The sequence below is a fragment of the Chaetodon trifascialis genome, chromosome 13 (assembly GCF_039877785.1).
Source record: "Chaetodon trifascialis isolate fChaTrf1 chromosome 13, fChaTrf1.hap1, whole genome shotgun sequence".
In the NCBI taxonomy this organism is placed as follows: Eukaryota; Metazoa; Chordata; class Actinopteri; order Chaetodontiformes; family Chaetodontidae; genus Chaetodon; species Chaetodon trifascialis.
This window is the reverse complement of record NC_092068.1, coordinates 26,518,276-26,541,890: the sequence shown is the minus strand read 5'-3', so window position 1 is coordinate 26,541,890 and position 23,615 is coordinate 26,518,276. Positions and strand designations below refer to the sequence as shown.

At 45.1% G+C, this 23,615-nt stretch overlaps 1 protein-coding gene across 2 annotated transcripts in view; it reads left to right on the top strand.

Moving 5' to 3' along the window:
* Positions 1-22,789, top strand: part of LOC139341006 (protein kinase C epsilon type-like) — a 55,602-nt gene extending 32,813 nt beyond the window's left edge. For both annotated transcript variants that reach the window (XM_070977201.1, XM_070977202.1), the window contains exons 11-15: positions 8,099-8,253; positions 16,920-17,058; positions 17,344-17,532; positions 19,345-19,491; positions 19,580-22,789. In XM_070977201.1, the coding sequence (XP_070833302.1) occupies positions 8,099-8,253; positions 16,920-17,058; positions 17,344-17,532; positions 19,345-19,491; positions 19,580-19,726 (777 nt within the window). In that variant the 3' untranslated portion in view covers positions 19,727-22,789. The remainder of the gene's footprint in view (positions 1-8,098; positions 8,254-16,919; positions 17,059-17,343; positions 17,533-19,344; positions 19,492-19,579) is intronic.
* Positions 22,790-23,615: the final 826 nt, after the last annotated feature.

Sequence of the window (23,615 nt, the reverse complement as noted above, 5' to 3'; positions counted from 1 at the left end):
AGGGACAGACAGACAGACAGACAGACAGACGGACAGAGAGACAGAGGGACAGACAGACAGATGGACGGACAGAGACAGAGGGACAGACAGACGGACAGATGGACGGACAGACAGACAGACCGACAGATGGATGGACGGATGGATGGACAGATGGACGGACTGATGGACGGACAGACAGAGGGACAGACAGACAGACAGACAGATGGACGGACAGACAGACAAAGAGACAGACGGACAGACAAAGAGACAGACGGACAGACAGACAGGTGGAAAAACAGATGGACAGACAGATGGACAGACAGATGGACGGATGGACAGACAGTGTCCTCACATCTTTATTCTTCCTTTAACCATTTTATGTTTCTTTATTCTTTCTTTTATCTGTTTTTGTCAGCGTGCCTGATGCATAAATGCACACACACACACACACACACGCACGCACGCACGCACACACACACACACACACACACACACACACACACACACACACACACACACGCTCTGGCAGCCAGGTATGGCTGGGAGTGTGTTCTCGGCCAAAACAAAGGGTTTTTTTTGTGGCTCTTATGTAACTGCTTTGATGCTTATCAGGGACATGATGTGTATTCCATATGGTGCAGGACCCCACCCTCATCGCCCGCCTCAGCCCCCCCCCGGCTCTTCTTGGAACACACACTTAATGCTCTGAACTTGATGTGATTACAGTAAACAAACCCACATAGACTGTATGTAATCACACACGCGTTGAGCCTCACCAGGAAGTCGCCCCTCATACATCAGGTCACTTCTACTGGTCCGGGCTGGTCCATGTCCAGGCTGGTCCGGGCTGGTCCACGTCCAGGCTGGTCCGGGCTGGTCCACGTCCAGGCTGGTCCGGGCTGGTCCACGTCCAGGCTGGTCCGGGCTGGTCCACGTCCAGGCTGGTCCGGGCTGGTCCACGTCTGCTCAGTCTGCTCATCAATTAGCTCATTTAACTGTCACAGTGCACTGATTGATTTACGCTAACCTGTCTCAGTCCTCATGCCTAAACCCAACCAACGACAGCAACGAGTGCCAGCCAATCGGGGCAGAGGGGGCGGGTCATGACTTTGCCATCCTAGGAAAAATATGTGGCCTGAATTTGGCTGTTTGAGGTGAAAAGAGGGACTTTGATGGTGGGTTCAGCCCTCCGTTGGAGGGTTTCTGTTTGCTGTTACGTTAAGTGAAGACAGCATGTTTACTACGCTCTACACACACTTCAGGTGCTGATGTGGATTTAATTTCCATATTTTTAAAGGAATACTTCTAAGAGACTATTTTTGGAGCATTTGCTGCTTTTCCTGTTTTGTAGGATTTATTGATTTATTTTATTGAGGTTTTTAGCCTTTTATTTAAAGACCTCTATCATGAAAAGCCGGTTGGTGTGCTGTGACATCACTCTACTTAAAAGAGTCTGTACTTTGTGTGACCTATGTCCTACCTACACCCTCCCTCCCGCCTTCTTCTCCCCCCTCCCCCTCCCTCCCTCCGCCCCACTCCTCTCAATCGACTGTGGGATCTCAGCCGTTCCCCTATCGGCCTAATTACCGCCGAGAAATGTAAATAACATTATACAACAGTAGCGCCGGGCCTCAGTGTGCTCAGAGGCCGAGCGGGGAAGCGAAAGCAGGGAAGGAAAGCTGCTTTCAGGCGGCAGGCCGTCAGCGTTTGTGATGATAAACAGGCCGGAGTGAAGGCGGCTTTGGAAGGAGCGAGTGAAGTCAGCAACAGCGACTTTAAAGAGCTGTGATTGGTGAAGATCAGAAGCAGCAGAGCGGCCAGAAAGCAGGCAGGTGCGTTAATGAACCTTTGTTCTCTGCTGCTGAGGACGGAGGCTGATGGAGGACGGCGACGCTCAGAGTCAGACGGCTCACAGACTCGTGACTGGAAGCAGAGGTGGACGGCCAGCTGTTAGACATGTCCGTCAGAGTTACTGTCCGAGCTGCAAAAGCTGACGGTTTGAGTTTCACCTTCGCTCTGTCCGTCGCTCTGATGAGCTTCGATGTGCTGCTGTTTGATTTTCAGTGATAGTGTTTCTATCCTGGAGCAAAACTTCACCCCGTGTGTGTTTTCTAATGTTTCAATCGGGACAGCCCTGACTCTAACCCCTGCTCTCGATGCTCCGCTAACCTCAGTTCAAAGTCTGACCTCAGGCTGTTGAGGGTCACACTGACGAAGCACCAGCCTGCAGTGATGAAGAGGACACACGCACACAGAGACACAGAAACTCAGCATCAAGTCCAAAACTGATCTGAAGTGTCTGATGTGCATCAAACCCAAAAAGCGAAGCTTCAGAGAAGCTCCCGACGAGCGGCTGACAGTCTGAGCTGCAGATTTCAGACCTCAGGTTAGAGAGACGTTAGCCCCACACCTCCACTCTGCTGCGTTCACTGAGCAGAAAGTTTGTTCTTAGAGGATCAAACTTCGGACGTCAGCTTCACAAGAGACAAAACAAACTGGAACAAAACTTAAAAATCAAACCAAAGGCCCGACATTATGATCAGAGAGGCACCGATCGATCGGTTTTCTGCACGATTGACTGTTCAGATCGACATGTGTGCAGCTCACCACCAGCTCAAAGTTTATGTTATTCACATAATTTATGTCCAGTCAGCTGCTGCGCTTCATTTCCAGGTCTGACAGAAGGTCCTGAAACCTGGAGCAGCTTTGGAGAAAATGGAAAAGTTATTTAATAGTTAATGTTTTATTAGAAACAAACAAGTAAGTTATTAAATTATTAGAAATAGCCACCAAAACGTCAGTGTGTGCTGTCAGGTACAGTTTTTAGAAAGAAAGGAAACTGGAATTGATAGGTCCAACTCGTCATCCCTTCATCCCTCATGGTGTGCTGCTGCTAACCACACACACACACACACACACACACACACACACACACACACACACACACACACGCGATCTCTTCCCTGACTCTCCTGGACGTCTGTTTCACTAATCAAGACAAACTACTGACTTACCAAGTTTTCTTAAGCTTTCTGCTTGTATGAATTTACGGGAACGAGGAGTAAGAAGAAACTCTGTACCAGCAGGCATGTTACTCCTGTCAGCCGAGGGGGGGTTAACCATCAAGAACAATGAACGCACGCACGCACACACACACACAGATTGTTCAGCCAAATGTGTGTCAGTCTTGAGCGGTGGAGATTTGTTCTTTTCCAAACTTTATTCAGTGAATGTTCGTATGTTTGCTGTTCTTGGGATGCAGTTCAGAAACACACACACACACACACACACACACACACACACACACACACACACACACACACACACACACACACACACACACACACACACACACACACATCACAATGCACTCCTCAGGCCCAGACCTTAAAGTCGTGTTAAATTAATGAGCCAATGAGAAGCAGCACGCAGCGTTTGTCTGACATTGGTGGGACGGTTACATCACTGGCTCCTGATTGGTTAGAATAATTATTAATGACAAACATAGTTAAATAACTGTTGACATAAATACTTTCTATACTGCTGGAAAGAGAACCAATATGAACCTGCAAAGTAACTCACTGAGTCCAAAGTAGCATAAAATGGAAAGTACAAGTACCTCAAAATTGTACTTCAGTGCAGTACTTGAGTAAATGTACTTACAGTGGTGTAATTAGATCTGATTATCAGGCAAACATAGGTGTCATATTTTAAAACAAATCTGTATTATTATTTTTTAAATCATCTTCCTGAATGTCTTTAACTTGTTTGTCTTTGAGTTGGATGTGTTAGCTTTAGCCGCTTAGCCTCCACGTTGGCTGCAGGAGCTGCGTCTTCCCTGATTTCACTTATGATTTTATCTTCATGAGTCACTTCTGTCTTTCATGAAGAACTCCTGCAGCAGTCGCTTTGCAAACACTGCACACGTGCATGGACGCATGTAATCAGCAGCATCAATGGAAGCTCAGGAGGGCCAAACTTCTCTCGTGAGCAGAATGAGGAGATTGCTTTTCATCTCGTCCCTGTTCTTTCTAGTCCAGAACAGGGTCTTCACCTCAGCGTCTGCACGTTCCGGGTGACTCACAGATGCGTTTGCTCTGGATCTGTTGGACGGTGAGCGGCTGCTCGGCGCTGAGACGCGAGCTTGATTGAACTGCTTTGAGGCTTTTTTCAGGGCAAACATTCTTGATCTGGTTCCAGGGCCACACACACAATACACTCTGTCCCCCAATTACAACCATTTCCTGCTGCCATCATGAGTGAAAAAAGGAAAAAATCCTGCCGTCCTCTTAAAGGCAAAGTCCACAGAACGTACAGCACGCAGGCCTGAAGTGGACCGAGTCTGATGACTGATGCGTGTGGACAGACGTTCAGCGTTTACAGTGTGATCCAGCTTCTCTCCAGCGTCAGTGATCGGACGGCGTGAAGGTCTCAATCAAACGAGGCTGCGCTTCAGTCAGGGTCAGATCACCGAGTGCGTCTTTAGTGGGACGTCTCTGTGGTAACGACCAGCGGCCAAACGGTAATGGCTCATAATGTTCCGAGAAAAATAGGGCAGCAATTCACGTTTTGTTTTGGTACACGGACAAAAGTTCAAGTGTATTTTGTTCCCAGTTTGAACCGATTATGACGAGCGACGTCACTGCAGCTTCATGTCGATACGGCCGGCGGCTGACACCTGAAGACAAATACAGACATTTGTCCTCACAGACGCTTGTTTACGTCATTTTCAAAGGAGGTCTGAGTCCATAAGGACGCAGTTATACTTCATCTAATCACAGTGCGTCCATGAGAGTATAACAGAGAGTACGAGGTGGAAAAGAAATCAGAGTACTATTGCTTTCTCAACTATATTTGTATCTATATGTAGTACCCAGGTGGCTTCTTTCTTTCTTTCTTTCTTTCTTTCTTTCTTTCTTTCTTTCTTTCTTTCTTTCTTTCTTTCTCCCTGGCTTGCTTCTTTCGTCCCACCTTTCCTCTCTCTGTTCTCCTTTGCTTTCTCCTTGCCTTCTGTTTGACTGTTTTCTTTATTTAGTCCATTTTTCTTTCTCTCTTTCTTTACTTTTCACTTTTCTTTCTTTCTTTCTTTCTTTCTTTCTTTCTTTCTTTCTTTCTTTCTTTCTTTCTTTCTTTCTTTCGACTTGACTTAAAATTGCTTCCTTGTCTTTTTTCCTTCCTCCCTCCTTTCCTTCTTTTCTTTCTTTTATTCTTTTACTGATCTCGAGCAGAAAAGCCATTTCTTTTTCAAATTGTTGTATTTTCTTAATGACAGTTCTGACGGAGGAAGCGTTTGATGATTCTGATTTTCTTCTTTCTTTGTGTGTGAAGGAGAAAGTGAGTTAATGGCTTTGAGGTTACGTATGAAACAAGTCGAGGCTTGTTTTACATACATCACAGCAGGGTGGCACAGAGAGGACACATGCTTAAACACACACACACACGCACACGCGCACACACACACACACACACACACACACACTCACAATGGTCAGATAACCATCAAGACGTTATTGTCTGTGTTGGGTTGGAGATCATCTGGGTGCATGTAACATGGAGTGAATGTATGTTTGTGTGTGTGTGTGTGTGCGTGTGTGTGTGTCTGTGTGTGTGTGTGTGTGTGTGTGTGTGTGTGTGTGTGTGTCAGCACTGGGAAGCCAGTATCTGTGCATTTGTAATTACACTCAGGAAATGTTTATTCATGTTTGATTGGGTGGGACCAGCCGGGACTCTGGGTACATTTAAACAAACTATTTCGACATCCTGTTTAAAGTCGCTTTCAGGAGGAGCAGTGGGAGAAAAAAATCTGGCTGAGGTGGACCGCCGGCCACTTATGTAAGACCCGAGGCCCCTTTAGACTGATCCTGAGAAGAAGAAAAGAGCCGGAGCTCAGCTTTCAGTCTGAATGCGGTCAGATCAGCCTCCAGCTGCTGTGGGTGAACAGCTGGACTAACTTTGGTCAGTTTGGCTTAAAATAATCTTTAGAGGCGATGCTGAAGTCTCTGCAGGATGGAGGAGAAACCAAAACGGACACTTCAGTATCTACCTGAGTGTGTGACAGGAACGACTGCTCACATAGATGCAGCGATATGATCGGCCATGACACAGATACTGACTCAGCTTCACGGCACCGTCTCTGGCCTCATGTCACCTTCAGTAAAATGATCCCAGACGTATTGCAGTCAGTCTCTGAAGAGCAAAGTCTGGTTCCTCCCCGGTTGCTCCAAAGTGTTTGAGAAACGTCTCACAGCGCCTTCACACTGTTGATGTACTCAGACGCTGATAGAGACGTGTTCGATGCGGCTCATCCTGACACTGAACCGCTCACAGCAGCTTCTTCAGTGCTCCTTTGTTTCTGCTGTTTATGTTCAGTTCAGCCGTCTCTCCAAAGGATTCAGCCTCAGCTGAGACTGACCTGCTCACAAACCAGCGCTGTCACACAAGAGGAAATCAGAGTTATGACTTAGCGTATGCTCACCATCAGCCACTTCCGTTTCGATTGTTTCCATCAGAGAAAAGCAGGAAGAAGGTGCAGGATTACAGGAATATTTCCCCCTTAATGGCAATGTGAAGAAAGACTTATTGAATTATGACCCTGAAAGTTGGCAGCTTGTTTCTAAATAGCGTTTGCTTGACTGGAATTCTGTCTGTTTGGGAAACCACCTGCTTCACTGCACTTCCATCTGATCAAGACAGATTATTTTATCCAGGAAAGATCCCAAAATTTCCAAAGATCCTGGACCAGTTTTTGGTTAAATGATGCTTCCAGGTAAAGGAATCAAAGTGTGGGTTGAGAAAAATGAGTCCAGATAAAATCTTTGTTTCTCTGATTGTGTCTCCTATCAGAAAGTTTCCAAAGACGACTGATTTCTTTGAATACGAGATCTGATTCTGTCCCAGACTTCTGCATCGCTGCCCACACACGGTGGAGTAAAGACTGTGAAATGGAAAATGCTCTTTTCATTCATCTTGGACCGTCGTGGTTTAAAGATGATGACTGATGAAGGTTTTCTCGGACATGTGACCGTCAGCTCTGGAGCTGTTGGTAAACTGGTCGTGCATGTGTGCCCACTTCCACCATGACTGACATGTAAGAAGAAGAGGCGTGCATCCACATGACTTTCTGAATCTGATGAAGAATGCTCACACATATTTGTGTCATGAACTACGCTGCAGATCCATCAGTGTTTGAGTGAATGCGCTCACTTTCCAGCGTGCGCACAACCTGCCAACACGCTTCGGGGGTTCAGTCTTTGTGAAGGTCAACAAACACAGCGGGGGGCTTCCTTAAAATCGCTGTGAACACACTCAGGCCTCAGATCTGACACACATGCACACGTATACATGCGTATATATAGATCATATGTGTGTGTGTGTGTGTGTGTGTGTGTGTGTGTGTGTGTGTGTCGCCTCAGCTAGCGGTGTGTTGTGTGAACCCTGAGGGCTCGCACAGTGAGGGCTCAGAGGGACTGAGCCTGGGCTCTTATATACAGAGCTGTTTATATCTCACACACACACACACACACACACACACACACACACACACACACACACACACACACACACACACACACACACACACTCTCTCTCTCTCTCTCTCTCTCTCTCTCTCTCTCTTATTTCCTATATGAAGAAAGGGAGCTGGAATTCAGGAAGAGGGCCATTTTCAGTACCAGGAGAACAGAGTTCAGAGGGCGCGGTATAGAGTGTGTGTCACAGGAAGGCTCCTATGGGAGGGGAGGCATTCAGTGTGAGCCACATCAATTTACAATCCGTGGGATTTCCACTTGCTTCATAAACACTCCACTCTCAAATTTGGTTTTATTTTATTGAAACGTTAGCTAAATACCAACATTAATAATATTTAAAACCTCATGGGTGTCAGTCCTGTTCACACGTCCACAAGTGTTTCACATCTCAGGAGTCAAGTTCTGGTCAGATACACATTTAGGAAAAAGATTGATGAAAATGGTTTTAGAAATGAAAAATGCCCATCATGATTTACCTGAGCCTGAAGACATTTGTAAAATGAACAGCCACTAACCAGCATTAGTCCAACTTGAAGGAGTTTAGGAGCTCCTTGCTCCATGTCTCATGTCTCTCTCGTCCTCTCTCTCTGCAGGACCGCTTGTTCTTCGTGATGGAGTACGTCAACGGAGGCGACCTGATGTTTCAGATCCAGCGATCGAGGAAGTTCGACGAGGCTCGATCTCGTTTTTATGCCGCTGAGGTCACGTCTGCTCTGATGTTCCTGCACCAGCATGGAGTCATATACAGGTAAGCTGCCGGCCCCTCGTAGCCTAACTGCTGTATTGATGAATCCATGGTGCTGTCCGTGGTGCTGAAAGAGACGGTTTTCTGTCGGCTTTATGAAGTCCACAGAGCTGGTCACCTTCACGATCAAACATATAGTCATGTGGAGGATCATATAGTACTCGTATGATCGCTCAGTAGAATCTGTGCTGCTGAACATACACGTACAGACCAAACACCTCCGGAGCTAACGGGTGTTAAAAATGAGCAAACCACTGACTGCAGGTGACCATGCTAACAGCGTTAGCATCAAACCTTTCACAGCATACAGTGTGCACTTCTGGATTGTTCCTTTTCATGCTGTTTCCAGCTGCAGTGAGTGCATCATCCCTCTGCTGCTCGTTTGCACATTTGAGTTTTAACTCAAATTTTATTCCTTTAATTGTTTGACATCCTGTGAAGCACGAACACATGAACAGCTCCAGGTGAGGTGTGTGTCTCCATTACAGGGCATATAAGACATTTCCTGGAAAATACACATCAGCTGAAACTCCCAGTGTTCATGAAGATGCATATTGTAAACTGACTTTGCACAGGACTTGAACTCATGCTGTCCCCCCTCTTCTTTGAAACAATGGAGGGGTTAAATGTGCTGCTCGTTTGGCTTCACACATGTCTTGAATCTTCTTGAGTAAGAAGCTCTCATTGGTCTCATGGTTGTTTTCATGTCTCCTAACTTGTTTGTCCGGTCGGCCGCGTGTAGTTAAGCTTCACAGAATTCGTGATTTGTCGTCTTTGTTGCTGTACTGCTCAACCCTGAACCTGCCCGACAGCCTTTCAGCTGGTTTGACGGTTTTGATGCATCGGTTAGCTGCTGAGTCACGATGTCTTAAACTCTCCATCCAGAACGAAAGCTGAGCCGCGGTGCGATCTGTGCAGCAGCTTTAAACTCAAATAATGGCTTTACTTCAGAGGCTGTTACAGGTGTGTGCCGTGTGTCAGCCATCGACCAGCAGCAGAGAGTGTTCGGTGGCGTTTGGTGTGACAGTGTGAATGTGGTGGAAGTGACGGGGTGAGTCAGACTGGCAGAGGTCATGCTGTGAGCGTAGCGGCTGTGGAGTCAGAGGAAAAGCTCGTTTGAGCTCAGATTCCTCTTAAATCTTTTCTTTGGTCTGAAACTCTGACCCTGGAGGTGCTCTGTGTTCGTCTGCGGGCCCACATTACCTCACCGTCCTCCTGCTTCAGGTACTATCATCTGTCTGTGTGGACTCCTCAGTCATAATATCATTGTCAGCCAATAGCAAACACGCAGCTGGTCCCAGACCAGCAGCACGCCGCTCGAATCATAACACCATTGTGACGGCCGGCGGCTGAGTGCAGGTTCAGGCTGTTTGCTCCCAGAAATAACTGTGACGGGAGAAAAGTGAGTTTCTTTCCGCTGTTTTCTCTCCTCGACTCTCAGGCTTGATTTGTGTTTAGATTCCCTCGTCATGCAATGTGTGTGTGAGAGGTGTGTGTGTTCATCTGTTAGCATAATGAGGCTGTGTGTGTTTCCTGCTCACCTGTTTTATCCTCCAAGGTGTTCACCGCACACACACACTCACACACACACATTCATACTTCAGCATTACAGACTGTGTTTTTGTTTTTGCAGAGTGATTCCAAATAATGTGGTGATAATCAAAAAGCTGTTTTCTAGAGACTGTTTGAGGTTCTGACTTCATCTGTGTGGCGTCACTTCAGATGTTTAGATGACGTACATCCTCGCGGACACCTGCAGTATCTGAACCAGCTGTTAGCTGATGAAACACGGCCAGTTCCTCGTTGGATCTTTTACATTTTGGGCCACTTTGTATCTGACTTCAAAGACCAACAGCAAATCAGTGACTGGTGCATTCGTCCAATCAGGTGGATCAAAATCAGCAGATCAAAGCTGAGAGCTGGTGACGCATGAAGAAACTTTAACACTGGACGCAGTGAAACTCACCTTTGCTGAATGCTTACACTCATTAACAAATCAGCAGGTGCAGGTGAGCTGTGAGGGCTTCAGAAGAAGAAGAAGCCTGCAGTGATAGTCTTTTATGACGCTGATATTTCAACGAATACAACTTCATTTCCACGCTAAAAGACGGACGCTTTTGTCGGACGGCGTCTTTGTCACTTGAACTGTGCTGAAAAGATAAAGTTCATGTTACAATGACAGATGCTGCGTTGACATGGGATGCAGCTGTTGATCATCTCTGTGCTCGATCTGCCGTGAACACTCATGAATTTATAAAACGTGAAATCCTCACACACAGACACACGGTATTCCCAGGCCGGGAAGTGGTCCAACATGAACAGTGTACGGTTATGTGTGAAATTAAAAGTCAGTTAAACGGGACAGATCTTCAGCTTTAATGTCTTCAGTCACAGGCAGGAGTAAAGATGGAAACTCATCTGTTAAATAAATAAGAAGCTGATTCTGTTTTCTTACACAATACAGTTTTATTTTCCCCCGCGGGTTTAATAAGGCCTGAAATATGACCGACATCAGCTGAGTAAAAGAATCCAGTAAGAACTTGCCCAGCACTAATCAAAGACTGACTGACTGACTGTGTAATGCAAACAAAACTCCAGTGTTTTGCAATTTCTCTTTGGCTTTAAGTCAATGTGACAGTTTGAAAAGCCTCAATGTTAAGTATTTTAAATGAGGGAAAGTTGACAAAATAAGCAGCGATCAACTTAAATTTAAAAAAATTCAAAAGCTTACAAAGTGTCTTTGGCCTCTTAACCCGCTGCATGAAAACACATGACATCCTGTCTCCTTTTAAAGTGGCTCCATCAACACAGATATCCAAAGCCAGCAGGTCAGAGAGGATTTGATCCGAATATGTGGAAACAATGAAATGAAATAAACTGTGGAATAAGAAAAATGCCTGAGAGAGCCTGAAATACAAGCAAGATGCTCTTCTAAAATTAAAGCATGACAGAATAAAAGACTGAGAGCTTACATAAGTTACTCCCATAGTTTATAAACAGGATGTAAAATCTGAATCTGCTTCTTCACCATCCTGTCGGCGTATTCAGTTATTTTGGCTCCGTGATCTCAGAGCGGCGAACGTCCCGTCCTGCTGGTGCCTGCAGGCCACGACGCATTGTTTCACACAGTCTGAGTTACAATGGCTTTATTAACGAAGGGGCTTATAATCCTGAAATGTCAACAGTGTGTGTGTGTGTGTGTGTGTGTGTGTGTGTGTGTGTGTGTGTGTGTGTGTGTGTGTGACTTTGGGTTGGCACAGTTTAATCCAAATCAGCCATCGCAGCTAAAGCCAGAAGCTCTTGATTGTTTTGTGTTTGTTTCTTTTGTTGGTTTTGGCGACGAAAGCAGGTTTTAAAGTGAAACTCCACCCAGAGTCTGTCTGCGTCCCCGCTGAAACATACCTCTGACAGACCCCAGCCTGTGTTGTCTTGCAGTGCTGTTACTGTAGAATAACAGCGAGTTCGGCGGTGCAGATGTTGAAATGGAGCGGCCGGAGTGTCTTCGGGGTCTTGTGACTCTGCTGCTCACACGCTGACTCCAGTATGCCTTCACAAACATTCAGATTAATGGTTCAGTCTTTCGACACTGTTCTCTCAGTCATACTGTTTTGATAGTGAATATTACTGTCAGGGTTTGGCAGGAACAACACACACACACACACACACACACACACACACGCTGCGTGTTAATTCATGATGGCTGAGCTGACTGAGCTACCTGATCCTCTCTCTCTGTCTTCTCTCTCTATGTCTCTCGCCCTCTTGTCCCTGACCCACTTTGTTTACCAGAGGAAGATGAACAACAAGTGTTGTGGGAACATTACGTCCCGACTCTCCTCCTCCCCCCCGCCTCCTCCAACCCTCTTCATCCCCCTCCATTGCTCTCCCGACGCTCATCTTTTCTCCCATCAGCCCCTCATCGACGCTCGCGACCCCCCCCCCCCCCCCCCCCCCCCCCCCCCCCCCGTAAAGAGGAAAAAACATTTTTAGGCAGTTGCACACGTTTTTTCCTTTCCCGCCTTTTCAGCTTTACTGAAGCGTGTGGGGCCCAATAGAAGTTAACGTTTGGAGGTGATAGTGTTGACAGAGCAGGTTCAGACTGGTTGGAGGGCAGATACGCGTCTGGATAAACACAAGTGAGTCGGCAAGACTTTACCTGAAAATCATCACGGCTGATACGAGTGTAGATACCCGGAGTATAAATACAGTGATGTTTTCAGGCCTAATAATCAGTGTTTGCTGTGTGAACACAAGCAGCCGTTCAGTGAATTAAAAAATGAAAATAGAAACATGATGATGCGTCTGATGCCAGCTGCTTGTCTGGTGTAAATACTGTCATGGCTCCCTCACAGAAAGTCCATTTTAAATGATTTACTGACGATATTCTTTGTTTTTTTACTATCGTGGTATATTTTGACTGTTTGTCTGCAACATGTGTAATGAAATAAAAGCAGTAAAACTGTTTTTTTTCTTACAGTATTAGTACTCATCCTATTGAATGATGACTTCTTCTAAATATGTTGACCCAAAGCCAGATGAGCTGGAGGCCTGTCGCTGCATCACGACTGGCTGTTTAAAGTTAGGGCAGGTTATGTACTTTACAAGCATTTTTGTTTTATTTGTTAAAAATATCTTCACGTCCTGAAAAAGAAAAGGTCAAACCTCAAACGCCCTGGCGTGGCTGTACAGCTCTGATGAGATCTGAAGGAGGTGAGGAGCCTGAAAAGTGACGCCATGTTTGCTGTTGTTGTTTTTGGTTGGTGTTTTCTGAGTGAGACGTGAGGCAGTTGTACGGCGTTAATGATGCAATGCAGCGCTCTCTTGTGACTTGTCATCCAGTGTGTGTTCATATGTTTTGGGGGAGTGGCTTTGGGGTTTTTGTGGTTGTATGCTTTCAAAATGTAGCTTACACCTGCTGGTGTAAGTACGACTCCACCAACCCCAGCAACACCTTGAGAAATCCAACATCACAGACGTCAACAAGAGCAGGTTCCGTCCCAGCGCAGGCTTTGTTGTTTCTCCCTGTTTAGCAGTATTTATATTCTCCCACAGATAAATATACCAGCAGTGTGTGTTTGTCGTCGCACAGAGGAGAGGATGAAGGATAGAAGGAGGGATGGAGGGATGAGAGGGAGGGAGGTTAGCTGTCACAGTGCACAGGGGTTGCCGCTGAGGACGTAATGGAAAAATCACTCAAGATTAACATGAAACACAGGAAATGCTCTCAATTGAACCTAATTGCCTTGTGTGTGTGTGTGTGTGTGTGTGTGTGTGTGTGTGTGTGTGTGCGTGTGCGTGTGCGTGTGTGTGTGTGTGTGTGTGTGTGTGAGCCTCTGACAGTGCTTACAGCAGCAGCTCCTCTCCATTAACGCTGTTTCTCAGAAACGTTAAAGTCTTTCTTTAAAAGACAGAAACGTACATGAATGAAGGTGACGTCTCTGCTGCAGGAACACAGCCTGACGCTCGTGTTGAGCGTCGGCTGGATAAAAATAAAATCAGCTGAGCTGCAGCCAGCATCAGACATTTCCCACAAAATTCCATCCCAGGGGTCTCCGTCCAGTAAATTGAGTCAGTTTTCAGCTTGTCTGACGTGTTTGATCTGTTAAAACCTGAAATTTGACCGTGTTTTTGACACTACTGCTGATATTTGAACGGTCTTGTCTGCAGTTGGTTCGCTCCTTCACATTCTTTCTTAGAACAATATTTGATATCAGAGTTAACAAACGTCATTTCTCATCCAGTTTCCCTCTTTTCGTTCTGCTGTAAGTAGACCCAGAGTTGTTAAAATCATCTTATTCTACACCGACAGTCTGTTTTTATCAGCCTGTTCCATCTGGGTTCATGAGGTTTTTACTGCAACATGCTAAACCACTTTTTCCAGTTCATGGTTGCAGAGGCATGGAAGTGGAACTTGTATTTAAGCGTGCTTTGAGCAAGAGTCAGGGGGCACCATGCCAGTCTTATCCCGGCTGTCAACTTGTGTACATGACTCATAAATGGCTTGTTCTGCCCAAAAAAAGCCCAGAGATGAGACAAACGTCTGTCTGAAAGAAGGTTGCTTTGATTGCCTTTCAGCAAAGCTAAAACATGCAGGAAATAGGAAATGTTCTTGGAAATGTGTTTTGTTTTTAGATACAAAGAGAATTACTCCTGGAAATGAAAAACTAATGTGATTCCAGACACCTTACAGGTCGTTCATCCTCATAAACCAGACAGAACAGTTGTTGCTGCAGAGCACAGAAACCTTGTTTAATTCCTGTTCAAGCACTCTGTTTGTTCATTAACATGCAGAAGACTTAACATCCATAATAACATCAATAAAAAGACTGGAACATGTAAAATAATAGGACTAAAGAATTATGCAGACAATCAAAGCATGAAGATTCAATTACTCTGCACAAAAAAATGAAAGATGGTCTAACTTTTGCCCATTTCCTGCTGTTCAGCATGGATTATTAGCTCCTGTTGGCGCGCTTCTCATCCCACACAACATCTTCACATAAATAAATATCATTCCATTAGTGCAGCTGAACACCTGCAGCCACTTAATATTGAATTTTCCTGCAGCCAGGTGATGTGTAATACAAGGATTAACGTCAGCAGCCATTTGAATTCATGCACAAATGAATTAAAGAAAACAATGTTTTTCTGCTGCAGGCGTGCAATTCAGATTTAATGTGCTGGAGTCGCCTGGAGGTGAGATATGCAAACAGGCAGCCGCAGGGCCGCCACTTTCATTTCTCATCTGGGGAAATACAGAACAAGTGCAGCTCTTTCCTGCCTCAGCACGAGGCCGTCAGTGTACCTTTTAGCAAGGCACAGTCCCCAGCACTAAACCATGGTTGTGTTTGGAGCTAAAAGTGATGAAAGTTCTGGATTTCATGCAGAGTTCACATAAATAAAAACAAACATGCTTCAGCAAACATTACCAAGCTGAAAAGTATTGGAAATGGATTTCTTGTAAAGAGAATATTCAGTAAACTTCAAGCACATGAATCAATGACAGCACGTCAGTGGAAGCTGACACGTCAGCACACGATCCATTTCTGGTGGTCTGAGTGAAATCTGGGGTCAAGTTCTGCCTTCCAGAGTGACGGTTTGGCTTTGAGTGAGCACAGAAACACTAAAAGTCAAAATGTTCAGTAGTTTAGTCATCATGGTCTGACCCAAACTTGAACCATTCAGAAAAACTTGGTTCGAAGCCAACTGTCAAGCTCCATCTGCATCTGACATGTCATGTTATTTTTCCTTAACGCTTCGGGCACATTAACATACCACTCGTAGTTTAGCTTTGCACGAGATGCAGATACCTGCCGGAGCTGCAGCGAACCGTCCATGTTCAACCAGACACTGAATGTGAGAGTAAATCAAAAAGGTGTTTTAAAAGGCAGCTGGACTTCTTCAGTTCTGACTGACTGATGGGGAGTCCCAGATGTTTGTCCTCCTGCAGCATCGTTCACACCTTCACATTCTTTGAGGTCACCATTGAGCCAATTTCTGTTTGTTTTCCTGCTTCACCCGTGACTGACTGGACGGGTGGGTCAGTGACTCACATGTGCCCTCAACAGCTCTCAAGGTGTGAACGAGCCTGCAAGAGGATAAACGACTGGGACTCCCCAGCAGTGAGTCAGAGCTGAACGTCTTCTAGAACTCAAGCTGAGGTAGCATGAGCTGGACGGATGAGAAGAGTTTTCCCCTGAAGAGCGTTTCAGAAACTGGCTGGTTGTTCCAAAGTCTGGGAACATTCACTGAAAAATGTCTCCATGAAGGACATCCATGAAAACACAACCTGGAACCAAAGCATTTACTGCTTTATAACTGATTGTTTTCTATTATTTTAGAGTTATTGTTGTTTATTTTATATTTTTAAAACGATGTGAGACGTGACATCTCAAGTTTAAGTTCATATATATGCTCAAAAAAGGGAATTTGCTTGAGGTAGCGAAAAACACAAGATCTACTTCTACAGAGGGATGGTGATGCATAACCTGCAGCTCTTTCGCATTTTCTCTCCATTTTTCTCACAACTCGCTGCAGAGCCATCAATAACCTGTCAGAGAGAGGCATGATGGGACAGAAAAGAACAAACTTTTCAACAGCGAATCAGCTCTCAAACAGGACTGTTAAGCTGCCTTTTTATTTTTGGGGCTTGCAAAAGCAGAACAGTTGCATAAGCTCTCGACTTCAGACAAACATGCTCCATCTCCTCCCTGGCTTGTCAGGGCGGCTGTATTTTTGAAAACACCTCCAGCTGAATGGCTGCATCGGCTACATCGAGGAGTTGTTGACATTTTTCTAGCGATCAACCATCAAGCCCGGAGCGGCTGCATTCATGACCAGCCCCGCCATCTCTCAACACCGCTGCTTTTATCTCTCACACTGCTGTCTCTCTCTCCCCTCCCTCCATCTCTTTCTATCATTCAACCCTCAATTTTCTCCCGTTTCCCAGGTCCCTTCCTCTCCTCCTGCTGCTCATCATCTACATCTTAAAATAGTAAAAACTGTATGGGGCTGTGAAACGTCATGAAAATAAGCTGAAACATATAACTTGTATATCTTAAAGAGCCCATGCTATTACACAATGTCATAACTTATCAACGTTTTACTTTCTTTCAGTGTACGTTGTGTATTTTGCCAAATTTCACCCGTAAAACCCTCCTGCTCTGCAGAGACTTGAAGCTGGACAACATACTTCTGGATGCAGAGGGTCACTGTAAACTGGCTGACTTTGGGATGTGCAAGGAGGGAATCCTGAATGGAGTCACCACCACCACCTTCTGTGGGACGCCAGATTACATCGCCCCTGAGGTGACACACAAACAATGTCCACACCCACGAACCACACCTCCACAGGATACATGTATTTCATGTGCTCAAGGTCCATGTTCGCCTGTTTGCTGATGATACTCTACTTTTTATTGCTATGCTGAGATTGAGATGAGCAAAGAGGAGTTTTTAGTCTTTTGATGGGAAGTGCTTAATGGCACAGAGCTTTATGAATCAAACCAAAAAATACTTAAATTTAGCCCCAAAGTTCCATCAGTTTGACTCTGACTACAGTTTGTAAGTCTTTTCTTTTCTTTGTGCGATTAGATCCTTCAAGAGCTGGATTACGGCCCCTCGGTGGACTGGTGGGCTCTGGGGGTGCTGATGTATGAGATGATGGCCGGCCAGCCACCTTTTGAAGCTGATAACGAAGATGACCTGTTCGAGTCCATCCTCCATGACGACGTCCTCTACCCTGTCTGGCTCAGCAAGGAGGCGGTGTCCATTCTCAAAGCGGTCAGTCGGCGGGCGGTGTGAGGGTGGTGTTTTGCATTGCTTGTGCTTTGTCTGAGCAGCCAACAGAAAAGAGCTTCTCCTTTAAATGACAGCTCCATACTGCTCTTAAGGCCCAGCAAGTTTTGGATCTCTGTCACAGATTTTTGCATCATTAACACTTTAAAGACTTCCCAGTCCACTAAGTCTGAACACCATGTGAGATTTTTGCACTGTTATTGAGGAACGCACTCGTCTCACTGCTTCTCTAAAGGACAATAATAAAACCTTTGAAAAACTAACTAACTCTTAAATTAGGCCTTTCTTTACGGTTGATTTTCTCTTTCTACTGCAGCTTCTGCTCCTCAGGATCTTCAAATATGACCACCACCAGCTCTACAATGTAATCAGAAAATGTGAACATGCCATGAGCACAATCTTCCAGGGCCTCATTTTCCCATGTGTGGTCCTAGCTGAGCTGATTTTTCCATCATGTTTCCTTTTGTTTGAAAACAGATGCAGTTTTGTTAGGAGCGTTGCAGCTCACACATTATGAAGATTGAACATGAAATCCAGCCACAGTGAACTAATGTGCTGGTACAGATCCAAAGCAGGGATCCAGGAAGGACTCTGACCGGTCTTCGCATTCATGTATCAGCCTTTTTTTTGTCTCTGTCCGCTCTGTCGTCTCTTAGTTTTGTCTCTTTCTCACCATCACATGTGAGTGAGGATGCAGGATTTTCTTGGTATCTTGTGTTGATCGGTGTTTCCTGATCCTCCAGCGGAAGAACATCAGATGATTCCCTCCATGTTTGGTTTCATAGCTTTTTTTCCTCTGTGTGTGTGTGTGTGTGTGTGTGTGTGTGTGTGTGTGTGTATGTGTGTGTGTGTGTGCACGCGTGTAATACCACTTGTGTGTTCGTTTATTTGTTCGTCCAGATTTTCCATCACAAGCCTCGCGTTTACCTTGGCTGTTTGACTGCAAAGCCTTGTGGGAAAATGTGTGTGTTTATGTTGGACAATGTGTTGGACTCTGACCAGTCACTTGACCAGCACTCTGGGCTCTGATTGGACGAGTCATCCAGCTGAAGGACTTTCAGCTCAGTGTAACGGCTGAGCAGCCAGTTCCTGATTGAGAAAATCCTGATGAAAATGTGAAGTGAAGGATGTGTTGCTCCATTGTTTCCATGCAGTGAGACTGGTTTACATCATGTTAATTGGATGTTTATGAGGAGTGTATCCTTCTGAGACCTAGAGTTTCCATTTTCTGTCATCATCATTCAATTTTTTATGTCTCATTTTGCTCATTTGTGAGCAAATAGAAATGTACAAAAACATTCAGTCCATTAATGACTGTTAGCTCGTTAGCATTCAGTAGCTTCTTGCAGCAAATGAGTTGCATGCTTGAAGACAGTTCAAAGTATCAAAACCCAAACCAGATCCCCATGCTTTGACCTGCAGGGTCTGGGTCTGGGGACTCAGCCCTTTAAAGTGTGCAGCAAACAGCCCCTGGACGCTCGTCGTTCAGTCTCTTTTTGGCCTCTTGTGATGATTGTGTGATGACAGGTGAGACAGACAGAAAGGCCTGACATCGTCCACAGAGGACACATCGAAAAGGGTTTATTTTTAGCTGAACAAAATGATGACATCTTTTCTTCCATCCACAATTACAATCAGCAAATTGAACAAAAATTATGTTTGCGTCATAACACAAAACAGTTTATGTCTCCATCTGTCTCTGTGTTTATTTACACGACGAATTCTTCAAATCAAATCACTTTGTCTTTCTCCTTGTCCTTCTGTCTGTTTCTCCGTCTCTTTCTTTTTCCTGGACAGTTCATGACTAAGAGTCCTAACAAGCGTCTGGGCTGTGTGGTGGCTCAGGGACTGGAGGAGGCCATTAAGCTCCATCAGTTCTTCAGAGAGATCGACTGGACGCTGCTGGAGCAGAGGAAGATCAGACCACCATTCAAACCACGAATCGTGAGTTCACACACTCACACACACACACACACACACACACACACACACACACACCCTCCAACCTTCTCTCGTCTTCTTTGTCTTCCAGAAAACCAAAAGGGATGTGAATAACTTTGACCAGGACTTTACACGAGAGGAACCCGTCCTGACGCCGGTGGACAGCAGCATCATCAAGCAGATCAACCAAGATGAGTTTAAAGGATTCTCCTACTTTGGAGACGAGACTGCGGCCTAAACACACACCGACACACTGACGCACACGCACATACGATTCACTACATACGTACGCAGCACCGTCACCACACCTAAAAATCTTCAAGCAAAGACGCAGTATTTAAAGAAACACGACCTCGTGAGTGAGGCCTCCTGAACTTTTCCAGATTCTGATCACTCCAGGAGTTATACTAGACCATGTGTATCTCTCTTTATGGTTTCTGTGCTCGTGATGTTTGTCCATTTGTGCATATCCCATTAAAATCTGTGCTCGAGCAGCATGTAAGCAGGTCAGATACTGTAGGAAACGACCCAAGGCTCCTTCACTTGGTCCGGGTGTGTTTCTGATGCAGGCATAGCCGCGGACTGAACCAAACTGTGTTTTCATGGGGGTGTTTTGAGGTAGAAACATGGGTGAGGTCGTGTGCTTTTAGTGTGTGTATGTGTGAGAGAGATAATGTGTGTACAAGTGTGCATGCATGTATAGTTGCATACCTCTAGAAAGAGTCATTTGTGTACATGATGTGCTGTAATCTGTGTCTGTCTGTGTTTAAAGAATGTTTTTCTTCCCTCAACATGTATGTGAATGGAAAAAACAACTGAACCAGTGATTGTATTTAAAGAAAAAAGGTCTTGAAAAGAACTTTATTCGTGAGAAAAGAGATGTCAAAGGAGATTTCCTGATGAAAACATGGTGGATTTTGGAGTTTTATCAATGCTTTGTTTTAAATTTGAGTCCAATGGGAAAATTAAATGTTAACTTAAGAAGACAAAGCGACACTTTGGCATGTTGAATTTTAGTTCAGTTTTATCTCAGTTCTCATTGCAGAGAGGGGGTTGTGCTGTTCTTCCTTCTCTCTCCATATTTTAGCTTGTTAGCACGTCACTGTCCCCGTTCCTCATTAAAAACCAATGGTAGCATTAGCCACAAGCTAACAAAGCTACAGTAGGCCGCTGCTGGGAGTGTCTATTGTTATATGCTTACAGTGCTAACAAGCTTATTTCCATGTGAAGCCAAATAATGAGCTGAGACGGTTTGTTTTGGATGAAGTCCTCGTTACTGAAACTCTCTCTGCACCTTCTGGAGCGAAATCCCTCTCGGTCAACTCCCGTGGAAATGCCTTCAGAGTGTGTGTGTGTGTGTGTGTGTGTGTGTGCGTGCGTGTGTGTGTGTGTGTGTGTGTGTGTGTGTGTGTGTGTGTGTGTGTGTGTGTGTGTGTGTGTGCGTGTGCGTGTGCGTGTGTGTGTGTGTGTGTGTGTGTGTGTGATCGTCCTCTGCACTTGACCCGAAACGAACCGAACCCCGATGATTCCTCACGGGTCGAACACGAGGTGAACAGCTCATGTGACTGAATGTGTTGAACTGAATGTATTTGCTGTTTGTTCATGTTGTTTTTTAATTTAAAACATCTTTCTGTCTTTGTCTGAAACTCTGACCTTCATGCTTTTAACCCTCCTCATCCTCTTTTCCTCTTTGTACTGTTTGAGGTCATAAGCTTCAGGTGAGCACACAGAGGGACCTGCAGAGTTCATGTCGTTGGTCCTTGTTTCAGGTCTGTTTGTGAACTGAAAGGAATCCAAACATCAGAAAACTCACTGTGCAGTAAATAGTCCAGATTTTTGTTTGTTTCTCTCCTCTTCTCATCCTTTCTTTCTCCTTTCCTTCAAGTTAAACAAATCTGTCTTTCTAGGAAAAGTTCAGGAACTTATGACCCGTTAATCAAAGTATTTGTAATACTTGTGTCTCGTGTCTCTTTGGGCTCATCGTGACGACATTTCTCGCAATTTTCACAAAGTTTCCAAACCGATCGATCGATGGCGGAACTGATCAGCTGATTGATCCAGAATGAAAAGAATCATTAGTTTCAGTTAAAATGAGCTCCACCTCAACCAACTCCAACAGGAACGTCCTGCTGAGACATGAACGAGGAGACACAATGATCTACAGAGACAGGAGGACAACAGACACAGGGGACATGATGATCTAAAGAGACCAGAGACAATAGGACAACAGACACAGGGGACACAATAACCTAAAGAGACCAGAGACAAGAGGACAACAGACACAGGGGACACAATAACCGAGACCAGAGACAAGAGGACAACAGACACAGGGGACACTTTACTGCGCTCAGTACTTTGAAGTACATTTTTCTGATGATACATATTTCAGTAAACTAAGATTTTAAATGCAGGACTTTTACTTTCAGGAGAGTATTTTTTCAGTGTGGTATTAGTACTTTTAGCCAAGTAAAGGATCTGAATACTTCCTCCACCACTGCTCAGTCGTTACATATCAGAGGACATTTAAAACAGCTACCTGTCCTGTCCCCAGTGAGCCCATGGAGTCACCATGTAACCCCCCAGAGGACCAAACTAGAACCAACGGGCAGCGCTGCACATGAAGCATTAGAGACAGCAGCTGAGACACGTGGACAGCAGTGCAGATTTAAGGTGGTCTGAAGAGTTTTACTGCCAATCAGCTCCCAAAGCATCATTTCACTCTTCTTCTTCATCTTCCTCTTGTCTCTTATCATGTCTCTTGTTGCATCTTTGCTCAGTCTTCAGTTTAAAAATGTCCCACTACGACCCAGAAAGGACGCTGTCTCCCAGAAGTCCTTCACGCTAAATGCCAAATGCTATTTCCAAATTTTCCACCCAGCACTTTCGTATGTGTTGCAGAGAAAAATCAAACCTGCTTCATGCAGGAAGTTTTTGTGTTGCTTGGTGAATGGAGTGAGACTCAGCTCGCGGGTCAGGAGGCCGTTCAGTCAGCGGAGACACTTTCATGACTTTTCTCACGGCTTCAAACGTTCGTCTTTCTCGGCTTGTGCAGAATGTTGCTGTATGTACTTTTTGTTGTAGTCCCTGCATTCGTGGAGCATTTTGTCATCTGAGCTGTGCTTTCGTTCCTTTCCCTTCGTTTGCGTTGATGTTTTTCCTTTTGCCTTGTGTGCCAAATGTACTGTATCTAAAAGGATGTGAAGGTGTATTTTAATTTTTGAAACTAATTAAATATCATGATGTCAGAGAGAAGTTTCTGCTTGATTGGTGAATTATTTCTATTTCAGTGTTTACACCTGCGTCAGCCAGCCCTCCTCCTCCTCCTCCTCCTCCTCCTCCTCCTCCTCCTCCTCCTCCCCCTCCCTGCTGGTGTTTCAGGGTAAATCATTTAAGCAAAATAAAACAGCTTTGTCTCATGAATTCAGCCTTTAAATGTATTTCTTTACACTGAAACGTTTTACTCAATATGAGCATAATAGACAGAGAAAATGTGATTTTAGCAAACAGCACTGAGTCAATCTCTTCCATCTGCAGAGTTTGAAAGGAGAGGACGTGTTAAATACCGAAGCAGTTATCTGCATCTGATTTTATGAAAAATGTGGTGAGACCTGCTCTTAAACACAGTGTTGTGGGAAACTAAGTGCTCGGAGGCGGCTGTGGCTCAGGAGTAGAGCGGTTGTCCACCTATCAGGAGTTCGGTGGTTCGATCCCTGGCCTCACAGTCCACATGCCGAAGTGTCCTCGAACCTCAGACCTGCCCTGATGCTGCGCCATCGGTGTGTGAATTCACGTGCACGTCGCTTTGGATGAAAGCTGCTAATGACTGATTGGAATTGGAGCTCTTAGTGAGACGATGAGCCACAGTTAGGATGCAGGCTGGATTATGTTCAGACTCCATGTTTGTGTGAGTGAATGAATCTACATTTATGTAGATTGTGGTCAGGTTTAGGCAACAGAAGCACTTTGGTTGAAGGTTGAAGAGTGCTGTCAGCGCCTGAGCAGAGCCGGAAAAAGACGAATAATGCTGCAGTCACTGTGAGTGGATGGAGCTCTGCAACATCATCTAATTTAGTGGAAAACAAATGAAATATGTTGTCAGTAAACAAACATTCACTATCAAGATTTCC